Source organism: Leopardus geoffroyi, chromosome B3 (genome assembly GCF_018350155.1).
Source record: "Leopardus geoffroyi isolate Oge1 chromosome B3, O.geoffroyi_Oge1_pat1.0, whole genome shotgun sequence".
NCBI classification, from domain to species: domain Eukaryota; kingdom Metazoa; phylum Chordata; class Mammalia; order Carnivora; family Felidae; genus Leopardus; species Leopardus geoffroyi.
In genome coordinates, this window is record NC_059337.1 from 69,643,582 (window position 1) to 69,655,748 (window position 12,167).

General features: G+C 42.6%; 1 protein-coding gene across 1 annotated transcript in view; it reads left to right on the top strand.

Annotated features, from left to right (window-relative positions):
* CHRM5 (cholinergic receptor muscarinic 5) overlaps window positions 1-6,872 on the top strand; it is a 95,882-nt gene extending 89,010 nt beyond the window's left edge. The window contains exon 2 of the mRNA XM_045450804.1: window positions 5,193-6,872. Within this exon, the coding sequence (XP_045306760.1) occupies window positions 5,274-6,872 (1,599 nt within the window). The 5' untranslated portion in view covers window positions 5,193-5,273. The remainder of the gene's footprint in view (window positions 1-5,192) is intronic.
* The last annotated feature ends 5,295 nt before the right edge of the window (window positions 6,873-12,167 follow it).

Below are 12,167 nucleotides of genomic sequence, written 5' to 3' on the forward strand. Positions count from 1 at the left end.
GACTCTTAGTATCCCCACTTCTAAGTTTAAAAATATGAGACCTAAAGAGGTTAAGTAACATGTCCAAAGCCATACCGTAAAGAGTGGAACTAGGGGTTTTTTTGTTTTAAAGATTTTATTTTTTAAGTAATCTCTACACCCAACATGGGGTTCAAACTCACAACTCCAAGATTAAGAGTTGCATGTTCTCCCAACTGAGCCAGTCAGGCACCCCTGGAGGTAGGTTTTGAACCTGACACTGCCTACTGCCAGATTCAGTTGTATGATTAAGAGACCACGTTAAGAGACCAGTTGTATGATTAAGAGACCACTATAAATGATCTTTACCCCATTTATCAAAATGTTTATTTCTTTTATGAGAGACAGAGAGAGGGAGAGACTTTTTTTAATTTTTAAGGATTGTGGAGTTTAGCAAGTCTAAAATGTGCAGTGCAGGTTAAAAGACTAGAAATTCCTTGGGGCGCCGGGGTGGCGCAGTCGGTTAGGCGTCCGACTTCACCCAGGTCACGATCTCGCGGTCCGTGAGTTCGAGCCCCGCGTCGGGCTCTGGGCTGATGGCTCAGAGCCTGGAGCCTGTTTCCGATTCTGTGTCTCCCTCTCTCTCTGCCCCTCCCCCGTTCATGCTCTGTCTCTCTCTGTCCCAAAAATAAATAAACGTTGAAAAAAAAAAAAAAAAAAAAAAGACTAGAAATTCCAGCAGGAGTCAGTGTTGTAGTCTTGCATCCAAAGGTAATCTGGAGACAGAAGGAACTCGGCCATTAGCTGATTAGATGAGCCCCACCCACACTATGGAGGATAATCTGCTTTACTCAAAGTCTACTGACTTAAATGTTAGTCACATCTAAAAAATACCTTCACAGCAACAGCTAGTATCAGGTGTTTGACCAAACAACTGGGAACTGTAGCACAGCCAAGATGGCACATAAAATTAACCATCACAACTGTATAACATACAAAATCACGAAAATGTATCTTGCATCCCATTAGTCAAACTTCCTTTTTTTACAAATGAGGAAACACATGGGAGAGCATGAGCCCCTAGTTATACACATGCGTTCACAGAACATGCACTCCCAAATTCCCAGAACTCTTCATAAATTGCTCACTACCTTCCAATAAAATTAGGTGGAAAAATTAAATCCTTCCAAAACACCATTTATTTCTATTTTGAAGACTTGACTAGAAAAAAACCATCAGTCAGTTCATTTTATTTCTTCTCTCCAGACTATCTCCCTCAACACCCTGGATGTTGGGACTACTTTCAGAGCAGATGGGGAGTCTGGAAATAGAAACAGGTGACACAGCTCTCCCAGAAGGTGGACTTCTTTGATCTGAAGTCCACTCCTGTCCCTCCTACCCCACCCCCTCAACCTCTCTAGTCTCACCTCTCATGTCTCTGGCTTCCTCCAGCTTGATGGCTCCTCTCTTTTTAAGTTTTTACTTAAATTCCAGTTAGTTAACATACAGTGTAATATTAATTTCCAGTGTACAATATAGCGATTAAACATTTCCATTCAACACCCGGTGCTCATGACAAGTGCACTCCTCAATCCCCATCACCTATTTAACCCATTCCCCTGCTCAGCTCCGTTAACCATCAGTTCTCTATAGTTAAGAGTCTGTTTCTTAGTTTGCCTCTCTCTTTTCTTCCCTTTGTTCATTTGTCTTGTTTTTTAAATTCCCCATATGAGTGAAATCATATGGTATTTGTCTTTCTCTGACTGACTTATTAGCATAATGCACTCTAGCTCCAACCATGTCATTGCAAATGGCAAGATTTCATTCTTTTTTATGGCTGAGTAATATTCCATTGTGTGTGTGTGTGTGTGTGTGTACATTTATATATATATATACATATATATATATATACATATATATATATATATATATATATATATATATATATATATATACCACCTCTTCTTTATCCATTCATCAGCCAATGTACATTTGGGCTCCTTCCATAATTTGGCTATTGTTGGTAATGCTGCTATAAACATCGGAGAGCATCAGAATTTTTGCGTCTTTGGGTAAATACCTACTAGTGCAATTGCTGGATCATAGGATAGTTCTATTTTTAAACTTTTTTTTTAAGTTTATTTATTTATTTTGAGAGAGAGAGACAGAGAGAGCTAGCATACATGGGGGACAGAGAACCAGAGCCCGACACAGGGCTTAAATCCATGAATCGTGAGATCATGAGCTGAGCTGAAATCAGGAGTCCGAGGTTCAACTGAGCCACCCGGGCACAAATTCTATTTTTAACTTTTTGAGGAACCTCCATACTGTTTTCCAGAGTGGCTGTACCAGTTTGCATTGCCACCAGCAGTGCAAGAGGGTTCCCCTTTCTCCACATCCTTGCCAACACCTGTTTTTGTGTGTGTGTTGTTTTTAGCCATGCTGACAGGCATGAGATGGTATCTCATTGTAGTTTTGATTTGCATTTCCCTGACGACCAGTGATACTGAGCTTGGTATCTCCTTTTGCCCCTGGGCTTACTACAAATAAGTTCATCCCCTCTGAGACTGAAACACTCTTTCCCCTGCCCACCCCTACATATCCCCCTTGCCTAGCCAAAGCCCATTCATGCTTCAAGTCTCAGCTTAGACATATTTTCCTCAAGAAGTGTTTCCCCCAACCCTCACAGGATTGGGTTACATGTCCTTCCATGTACCCTATGGCATGCAGTGCTGCCCCTTACATTTATTACCTGTTTCTTTATCTACAACCCCACCAGTGTCTTGTTCCACGGTACCCCCACCATTGGAGTCTGTCACAGAAAAGACATTCAATGCATATTTATTGGGGGAGGGAAAAAAAGATAGAATGAAGGAGACTGGAAGGAATTTCTGTGGGTCCTTTCTTGCACTGTGAGACTTAGATCTGCCAACTAGAGACAGCCTGGGATGGAATTTGCTCAGAGATTTGTACGGTGTAGAGCAACTTTCAGGTTGCGCCTTTCAGGTGTTAGGGAGTCAGTCTAGTGACCTGGCATCTGACATGCTTTGCCCTCTTTGGAATGTGGATAACAGCAAGGGGTTATCAGTAGAAGGTAACACAAGGCTAAGCCTGGGTGATAGAAGCAGGAACGTAAAGGGACCCATATGAGGGATATTTCATGGGTAAATTGTACTGCATCCGTTGGAATGTGAAGGAAAAGGGTACACGATCAAAAAGTCAGAAGAATCTAGTTTCTGGAACAAGACAATGTCATCAATTCAATTCCATATGGAATTTGAGGCATTAGAAAAACATCCAAACATGCAGTTGAAAATATAAAACAAAGCCAAGAAAATCCAGAACCGTTCACAAATTTGTCATCTTTATAAAAATAGAAGTGTCAGGACTGGTCAGTAGGCAGAGCAGTGATTGTCCACATGGCATGCTTTGAAAGGGTCATCAAGAAGATTCTCCCTTCATCATATCACGCTGCCTGGAATTTTGCAATTAAAATAGTATTTTTCAGGGGCACCTAGCTGGCTCAGTTGGTGGATCATGCGACTCTTGATCTCAGGGTCTTGATCTCAGGGGCTCTCTTATTGAGCCCCACAATGGGAGTAGAGATTACTTAATAAAAAAAATTAATGGTATTTTTCCTATATCATCAAATATATATTGCACATATTATATCTCTGGAAGGAATGATAAGAAATGTTGGTAACAGTGGTTACCTCCACAAAAGGAGGATTAGAAGCTTGGAGGTCAGAGATGGGAAAAAGACCTATCTTTTAGCATTTACATTTTTATACCCACTGAAGCTTTTTGTGATGTACATAGATGTTCAATCTGGAAAAGAAAATTTTCCTTTTCCTTTTAAAAGTTGGAATTTGTCAGTGAGTGTTGATTAAATTATATTACATCCATTAAGTGGGATAATGTGCAGTCATTAAAATGAAAAAAGCGCTTTGATCCAATAGACATACTGATACAAGAGATCTCCATTTGGGTACCTGGCTAGCTTGGTCAGAGGGACATGCATGCAACTCTTGATCTTGGGGTCGTGAGTTCAAGCCCCATTTCAGGTGGAGAGATTACTTAAAAAACAATAAATCTTAAAAAAAAAAAGTCCATGATGAATTGTTAGGTAAAAAACAAAATTCAGAGTGTAAACATTAAGAAGTCACCCATTTAGGGGCCCGGTTGGTTAATCCTCCAACTTTTGATTTCACCTCAGGTCATGATCTCTTGGTTTGTGAGACGGAGCCCCGAGTTGGGCTCTGTGCTGACGGCACGGAGCCTGCTTGAGATTTTCTTTCTTTCTTGCTCTCTCTCTCTCTGCCCCTCCCCCATGCTCATGCACTCTCTTTCTCTCTCTCCCAAAAATAAATAAACTTTTTAAAAAGTCACCCACTTAAAAATAATTGTATTTAACTGTTCGTTAATATGTGCAAAGGAGAAAGCATTGGTTACCTTTGCAAGATGGAGTCAGAGGAAGCTTGTTTCCAAGCTATACATTTTGACATTGCTTGAAATTTTACAAGAAAATATTACTTTGTAATCAGAAAATAATATAATTTAAACCATTTCTATTACATCACAAATAGCTCAAGAATAGATGGGGGGGAGTCAACATCAGCAGGTGGGTCCAATTTCAAACCCTCTAGATGAAAACCAGGTGCATGCAAGGAGAGTTTGTACATTAAGTCAGGGAGGAGTGTCATAATACAGTCTCGGCTCACAGCAGTACCTCAATAATGTTTAATAATTGGATTTGTAATTAAACTCAATAATGTTTAGTAATCAGACTATAGAGTAGATAATACCTGTCTCTTTCCCCAGCGCATGACAGAATAGGTACTTATCACTGGGAATCTAAAAATGAGTTTCTGGCCTCGAAGCCGTTGCAATATAAAGTAACTTCACATCACCTGCTTTCTTCTCTTTATTGCTCCCAAATTACCCAATTTCCTTTCCCTTCCCCCTTGTCTTCCCAGCCCTTTTCTTTAAATTGCCTACTGCAACCACAAGAGGGCAACAGCCTCAAGCACAAAAAAGGCTCTCAGGCACTGGTACTTGTAACAAGCAAAGGGATGATGTGGTTACAAAAATGTTATAAAAACTTTAGGGATTTCAGCATCTTGCTCTGGATATGTGTGTGACAACATTTAATATTCCATTTCAAATGATAAACAATGAGTGGGGAGAAAAATCTGTGCTGGTGAATGGAGCTAATATACTTCCCTCTCTTCCAGATGCTGGCCAAGAAGAGGTGAGATAGAAAAGAGACGGTCTAGAACCCAAGACTTAATCCAAATGTAAATTCTTGCACCAGGATGGAAGGAGAATCTCACCACAATACAACCATTGTCAATGACACCCCAGTAAATCACCAGCCTTTGGAACGCCATGGGTTGTGGGAAGTCATCACCATCGCAGCTGTGACTGCTGTGGTAAGCCTGATCACCATTGTGGGCAACGTCTTAGTCATGATCTCCTTCAAAGTCAATAGTCAACTGAAGACAGTGAACAACTATTACCTGCTCAGCTTAGCCTGTGCAGATCTCATCATTGGGATCTTCTCCATGAACCTCTACACTACCTACATCCTCATGGGACGCTGGGTGCTTGGGAGTCTGGCTTGTGACCTCTGGCTTGCACTGGACTATGTGGCTAGCAATGCTTCTGTCATGAACCTTCTGGTGATCAGTTTTGACCGTTACTTTTCTATCACAAGACCTCTGACATATCGGGCCAAGCGTACCCCAAAAAGGGCTGGCATCATGATTGGCCTGGCCTGGCTAATCTCCTTCATCCTTTGGGCCCCGGCAATCCTCTGCTGGCAATACCTAGTTGGGGAGCGGACAGTGCCACCAGATGAGTGCCAGATCCAGTTCCTCTCTGAGCCCACCATCACTTTCGGCACTGCCATCGCTGCCTTCTACATCCCTGTTTCCGTCATGACGATCCTCTACTGCCGAATCTACCGGGAAACAGAGAAGCGAACCAAGGACCTGGCTGACCTCCAGGGCTCTGACTCCATGGCTGAAGCTGAGCCAAGAAAGCCAGCTCATAAGGCTCTGCTGAGGTCCTGCTTTAGCTGCCCTCGACCCACACTGGCCCAGAGGGAAAGGAACCAAGCCTCCTGGTCATCCTCCCGCAGGAGCACTTCCACCACTGGGAAGCCATCCCAAGTCACCGGCCCAAGCACCGAGTGGGCCAAAGTCGAGCAGCTCACTACCTGTAGTAGCTACCCTTCCTCAGAGGATGAGGACAAGCCCACCACTGACCCTGTCTTCCAAGTAGTCTACAAGAGTCAGGCCAAGGAAAGCCCAAGGGAGGAATTCAGTGCTGAAGAGCCCAAGGAAACTTTTGTGAAAGCTCACACTGAGAAAAAGGACTATGACACCCAAAAATACTTCTTGTCCCCAGGTGATGCTCATAGACCCAGGAGTCAGAAATGTGTGGCCTATAAGTTCCGATTGGTGGTAAAAGCTGATGGGACCCAGGAGACCAACAACGGCTGTCACAAGTTGAAAATTATGCCCTGCTCCTTCCCAGTGTCCAAGGACCCTTCAGCGAAAGGCCTGGATCCCAACCTCAGCCACCAAATGACCAAACGAAAGAGAATGGTCCTTGTCAAGGAGAGGAAAGCAGCCCAGACCTTGAGTGCCATCCTAATGGCCTTCATCATCACCTGGACCCCTTATAACATCATGGTCCTGGTTTCCACCTTCTGTGACAAGTGTGTCCCAGTCACCCTGTGGCACCTGGGCTACTGGCTGTGCTATGTCAACAGCACTGTCAACCCCATTTGCTACGCCCTCTGCAACAGAACCTTCAGGAAGACCTTTAAGATGCTGCTTCTCTGCCGATGGAAAAAGAAAAAAGTAGAAGAGAAGCCGTACTGGCAGGGGAACAGCAAGCTCTCCTGAAAAGTAACAACTCCTCTCAAAAGAGTGACCATGGTCAATTTCTTTTGAGGACGGGTGAGCTGATTCTGGCTTATTTGTTTTCAAAAAAGACATATATCATTTTGAGCGCCTGAGGACTTTGTAAAGGCTTCAGATCTGTCACCGAAAGGGAGGAGTCACAGCTGCCACAAGTGCTGCCATATTGAATGATTCTTGTCTATGACCAAGGTCTCCTGATGCCACTGGAGTTCGCTGTTGAAGTGAGGAGACAGACTTGTGTCCCTCCACAGGGGGAGGAACACTGGATCACAATGAACAGTGACTTAGGGAACTTCGGTCCCCTAACCTCTGCAGAGCAGCAGGAACTGGGTGGAAACCTTCCCTGTGGAAACCTGTATTCAGGTTTTGTGCAATATGTGTGTGTCTGTGGGGTTGGCTCCTGTCAGTGAGAATTGGGAGACTGTAAGTCAGTGTTACCTGTTAAGAAGAGTGATATTCAACTGGCGTCTAAGACTCCATTTCTTTATAAACTGATCAGTATCATGCCGATGTTATGTGTTCTGTACTGTGGTATGTTCTTCTGTCCCTACATCTGAGTGAAGCTTTCACAACCGATGCCAATTCCTGGTACCCACTGAAACCCTGCTGGTCTCCATGGAACCATCCTTTCCCCCAGAATCCTGGGTCTGGACTGAAACCTGATCCCACCCAGTCAGATAGAGGGGCCTCTACTCTGCTAATAAAGATCAAGCCTCGGCAGCTGTTTTAGTTTCTACCAATGGGATTTTTTTTCCTTTCATCTAAACAGATATTGTGTATTCTATTTTGTGACTATTTGGGCCTATTTATTCATGCTCCATTCGTGCATAAAGGTCTTCTCTGGGCTATTTCATCACAATTCTTTTAATTGTTTTCAGAGGCCTTGCTTTCTAATCTCTTCACAAGGCAAACCTGAGGCAAACTGTAGAAAACAAATTTGGTTTCACTCCATGCTTTTGAGCTTCTTCCAAAACTCTTTTGCCAGCCCCCAATTTCCCTCATCCAGAGGCAATTCACAGCCAGGCTCAAGCAGGTCACCATGCAGCCTCCAGCCAGAAGTGCTATTTGGAGGACAGCAGGGGAAAGACTTTTTTTCTTTCTTCTTTATTTTTATAAGTCTTTCAACTCATGGCTCAGAAATGACTTATTCATTCATCTCCAAATTCACCATCAAAGATGAGAAGCTCAGAAAAGTACAGTTAAGGTCCAGCGAAGCTGGCAACAGTCATTAAAAATGAAAGCCTCTTGGGGCGCCCGGGTGGCTCAGTTGGTTAAGCGTCTGACTTCAGGTCATGATCTCACACTCCGTGAGTTCGAGCCCCACATCGGGCTCTGTCCTGACAGCTCAGAGCCTGGAGCCTGCTTCGGATTCTGTGTCTCCCTCTCTGCCCCTCCCCTGCTCATGCTCTGTCTCTCTCTGTCTCAAAAATAAATAAAAACATTAAAAAATTTTTTTTAAATGAAAGCCTCATCTTTAAGAACAAAATGTATATCATAGTAATAAATAAAAATAGAAGTTATCAACATAACATACATTAGAGTATCAAAATGATCAAAAGCAAATTTGATTGGAATTTCTCTTCTATGTATATAAACAGTGTATATAAACAATTTTTTTTGAAAATTCTGAGAATAAACCAATGTGCAAGAAATGGAAACTATAAAACTGCATACAATTAATAAAGTGGCAGTGTAGTAACACAGGGTTTTAGAGATGAAGTTCTCCCGTCAGACAGAACCCCATTATCTAACCTGTTGACAACATCTGCAGTTGTGTTTTAACACCTCCAGACTTCACTTAACGTAGGCCAGTCGTAATTCAATCTCATTTGCTAAGAGGATGTATAAATAGCTGCTTTAGTTGTCCTGGGAATTACATATGTACTTGAGTATAAAAGAACTTCCCCCTACTACAGAAGAAGGAATCAGTCTGTTAAACCAGATCCCAAGACGGCTTCAGGGCGGGACACACAGGTGCACCCAGGTCTCTCCCCCACCCTTATGGGGACTTGATGTTGAGATGAAACATTTTAGAAGCAATGTAGCTGCTGAGACTTTGTGAAGGGCAGGTTGACACCCGCCAAGAATTTCATAAAGAATATTAATTAATTGGCTCAGTTCTCCAGGAGAGAGGCTCCCAGGCCTGCATGATGCTAACAGGGTGTGACTTCATAAGCAAACCTGTTCTACCAGCTCTAGATAGACAGTAGATTCTTTTAGTTTAAGACTTTCATTCCTGACAAAATCGCAAATCCCTCCAAGAGCACTTTGAGCCAACACTGGGCATTTACTGTTCACAGCAGAGAGAGACACAAGCTAATTCAAACAAAAGAATGCAGAGGTGGGGGAGGGGAGGAACACTGGGGCACATTTTTCATATGCCACAATTGCCTAGGACTTAGCCTTTTGGGTTTATCTTTTGTGAAACTGAGAGGGCTATGCTTTCCTTTTTTTGTCATTGGATTTGGGAGGCAGCCCATTTTACAGACTACCAACACCCCTTGACATAGACAAAAAAAAAAAAAAAAAAACAATCTAGGAGAAACTATTCTTTAGAATAGGGCCTATGGTAGGGCCCTTGGAATGAGAAGATCCAATTGTAAACTATAGGGACCTGGCGGGTGGGTGGGTTGGTTGGTGAGGTGCGGGCTGACTTTGGATCTTAGGCTTTTTATGCCCCCAGTCTCCCAAGCTCTGTCTATGGTAAACTGTGTACAGCTTTGACTCGTCACCTATTGAATGCTGCTATGTTGCTAACATTGTGGCTTGTTTCTCCTTGACTGTGAATTTGATAGCTTGTCGAGGAATCTGTTTTCACTCTGCTGTGCTCCTTTAGGGAAATGTCCTTTGACAGCAATGCTGATGTTTGCCTCTTTGTAACTGTGAAATCTGTACCTAATCTCTGGATGGGAATATCCACTTGTCTACTGTAAATACTGGAATTACAACTAACGATGTGGGGACTAGGCTGCTTTTTCTGTATCGTGCTAGTATTACTCTGGATATTAAAGAAATTTAACCGTACACTAGTCTAATGGAAAGTGTTTAAATAAGAAAACGTGGGGCAACTGCCTAGCTCAGTCGGAAGAGCATGTGACTCATGGGGTCTGGGTAGCCCAGTTGGTTAAGTGTCCAACTTTGGTTCAGGTCATGATCTCACTGTTCCTGAGTTCCAGCCACGAGTCAGGCTCTGTGCTGACAGCTCAGAACCTGGAGCCTACTTCAGATTCTGTCTCCCTCTCTCTTCCCCTCCCCCTTTTGTGCTCTCTCTCTCTCTCTCTCACACACACAAAAATAAATAAACATTAAGAAAAAAAAAGGAAGAGCATGCAACTCTTGCTCTCAGAGTCATGAGTTCGAGCCCATGATGGGTGTAGAGATTACTAAAAAAATAAATATACATACATAGGAAAATGGTCTTCATGCCTGGCTGGCTCAGTTGGTAGGGCATGTAAGTCTTGATCTCAGGGTCTTGAGTCTGAGTTCCACACTGGGTGCAGAGGTTACTAAAAATAAATAGATAAAAATGAAAAGTGTTTTTTAAAAAAAGAAAGAAAATGGTCTCAAATTAGCTTGATAGATCCATCTATATGAGAGATCCTACACACACTTGCACATTCTGGTCTTTTAAGAAGGGAGGGTCTAGAGACTCTTTTTTTTTTTTTTTTTTTTTTTAATTTTATTTTTATTAAAAAAATTTTTTTTAATTTGTATCCAAGTTAGCATGTAGTGCAATAATGATTTCAGGAGTAGATTCCAGTGATTCATTGTATAACACCCAGTGCTCATCCCAACAAGTGTCTTCCTTAATGCCCCTTATCCATTTAGCCCATCCCCCCACCCACAACCCCTCCAGCGACCCTCAGTTTGTTCTCTGTATTTAAGAGTCTCTTATGTTTTGTCCCCCTTCCATTTTTATATTATTTTTGCTTCCCTTCCCTTATGTTCATCTATTTTGTGTCTTAAATTCCACATATGAGTGAAATATGATGTTTGATATTTGTCTTTCTCTAATTTTGCTTAGCATTATCCCCTCTAGTTCCATCCATGTTGTTGCAAATCTTTTTTTAAATTTTAAATGTTTATTTTTGAGAGGGAAAGAGAGCACGAGCACAACTGGGGTAGGGGCAGAGAGAGGAGGACAGAGGATCTGAAGCAGTAGAGAGCTCAACTGACTGAGCCACCCAGATGCCCCTGGTGACAGGTTAGAGACTCTTAAAGACAGAGAACTGAGGGCTGATGGAGGGAGGTGGGTGGTGGATGGGCTAGATGGATGATGGGTACCAAGGAGGGCACTTGTGATAAACACTGGGTGTTGTATGTAAGTAATGAATCACTGAATTCTACTCCTGAAACTAATATCACACTGTATGTTAACTAAAATTTAAATAAAAACTTGAAAAGAAAAAAAAAAAGCAGGCGGGGTTGATAGACAGTGTGGATACAGGTCCTTCTTGCTACCCTTATGATTTCCCCCTTTCCTCTCAGCTACCAATGACTAAACGAAGATGAAATAATGATGACAAGATTCCTGTGACTAAAAGTCTTCCCTTTCCCTCCAAGACACGGGAGGTAGGGCAGACCCTGCAACAGAACAGAACAGCAGCATTTCCTCTGCAGCTACTCAGAGCTGGTGCCCCAGTCATTCATTTCCATTATAAATGGTTCTAATTTCCATCTCCCCCACACCATTTCACCAGGAAAGTTTGAGAATATGTGCACTCTTGCCCAATAAGGAATCCAGATTGTGAGTGGGAGGAGAAGGGAAAATTTTTTTTAAGTACCAGGGAAGGAGCCAGAAGGAACTTTAAAAGAAAAACAAAATTTTTTTTCGAAATAATTTTAAACTTAAAGAAAAGCTGCAAGAATAGTACAAAAAACTCCTTAAACTCCTTATTTTTCACCCACATTCCCCAATTGTTAACACTTTGTTACATTTGTGCTCTGTGTGTGTGTGTGTGTGTGTGTGTACACACATGTATTTTTTCCTCAACCATTTGGAGGAAGTTGCAGACATCATGTCTGTTGACTTCTAAATACTTCATTGGCGGGTGGGGCGTGGGGGGCAGGTAGCTGCTTGGGTGGCTCAGTTGGTTGAGCGTCCAACTTCAGCTCAGGTCCTGATCTCAGTTCATGGATTCGAGCCCCTCCATCAGGCTCTGTGCTGACAGCTCAGAGCCTGGAGCCTGCTTCAGATTCTGTCTCCCTCTCTCTCTGCCCCTCTCCTGCTCGTGCTCTGTCTCTCTCTCTAAAATAAATAAATGTTAAACAACAAAC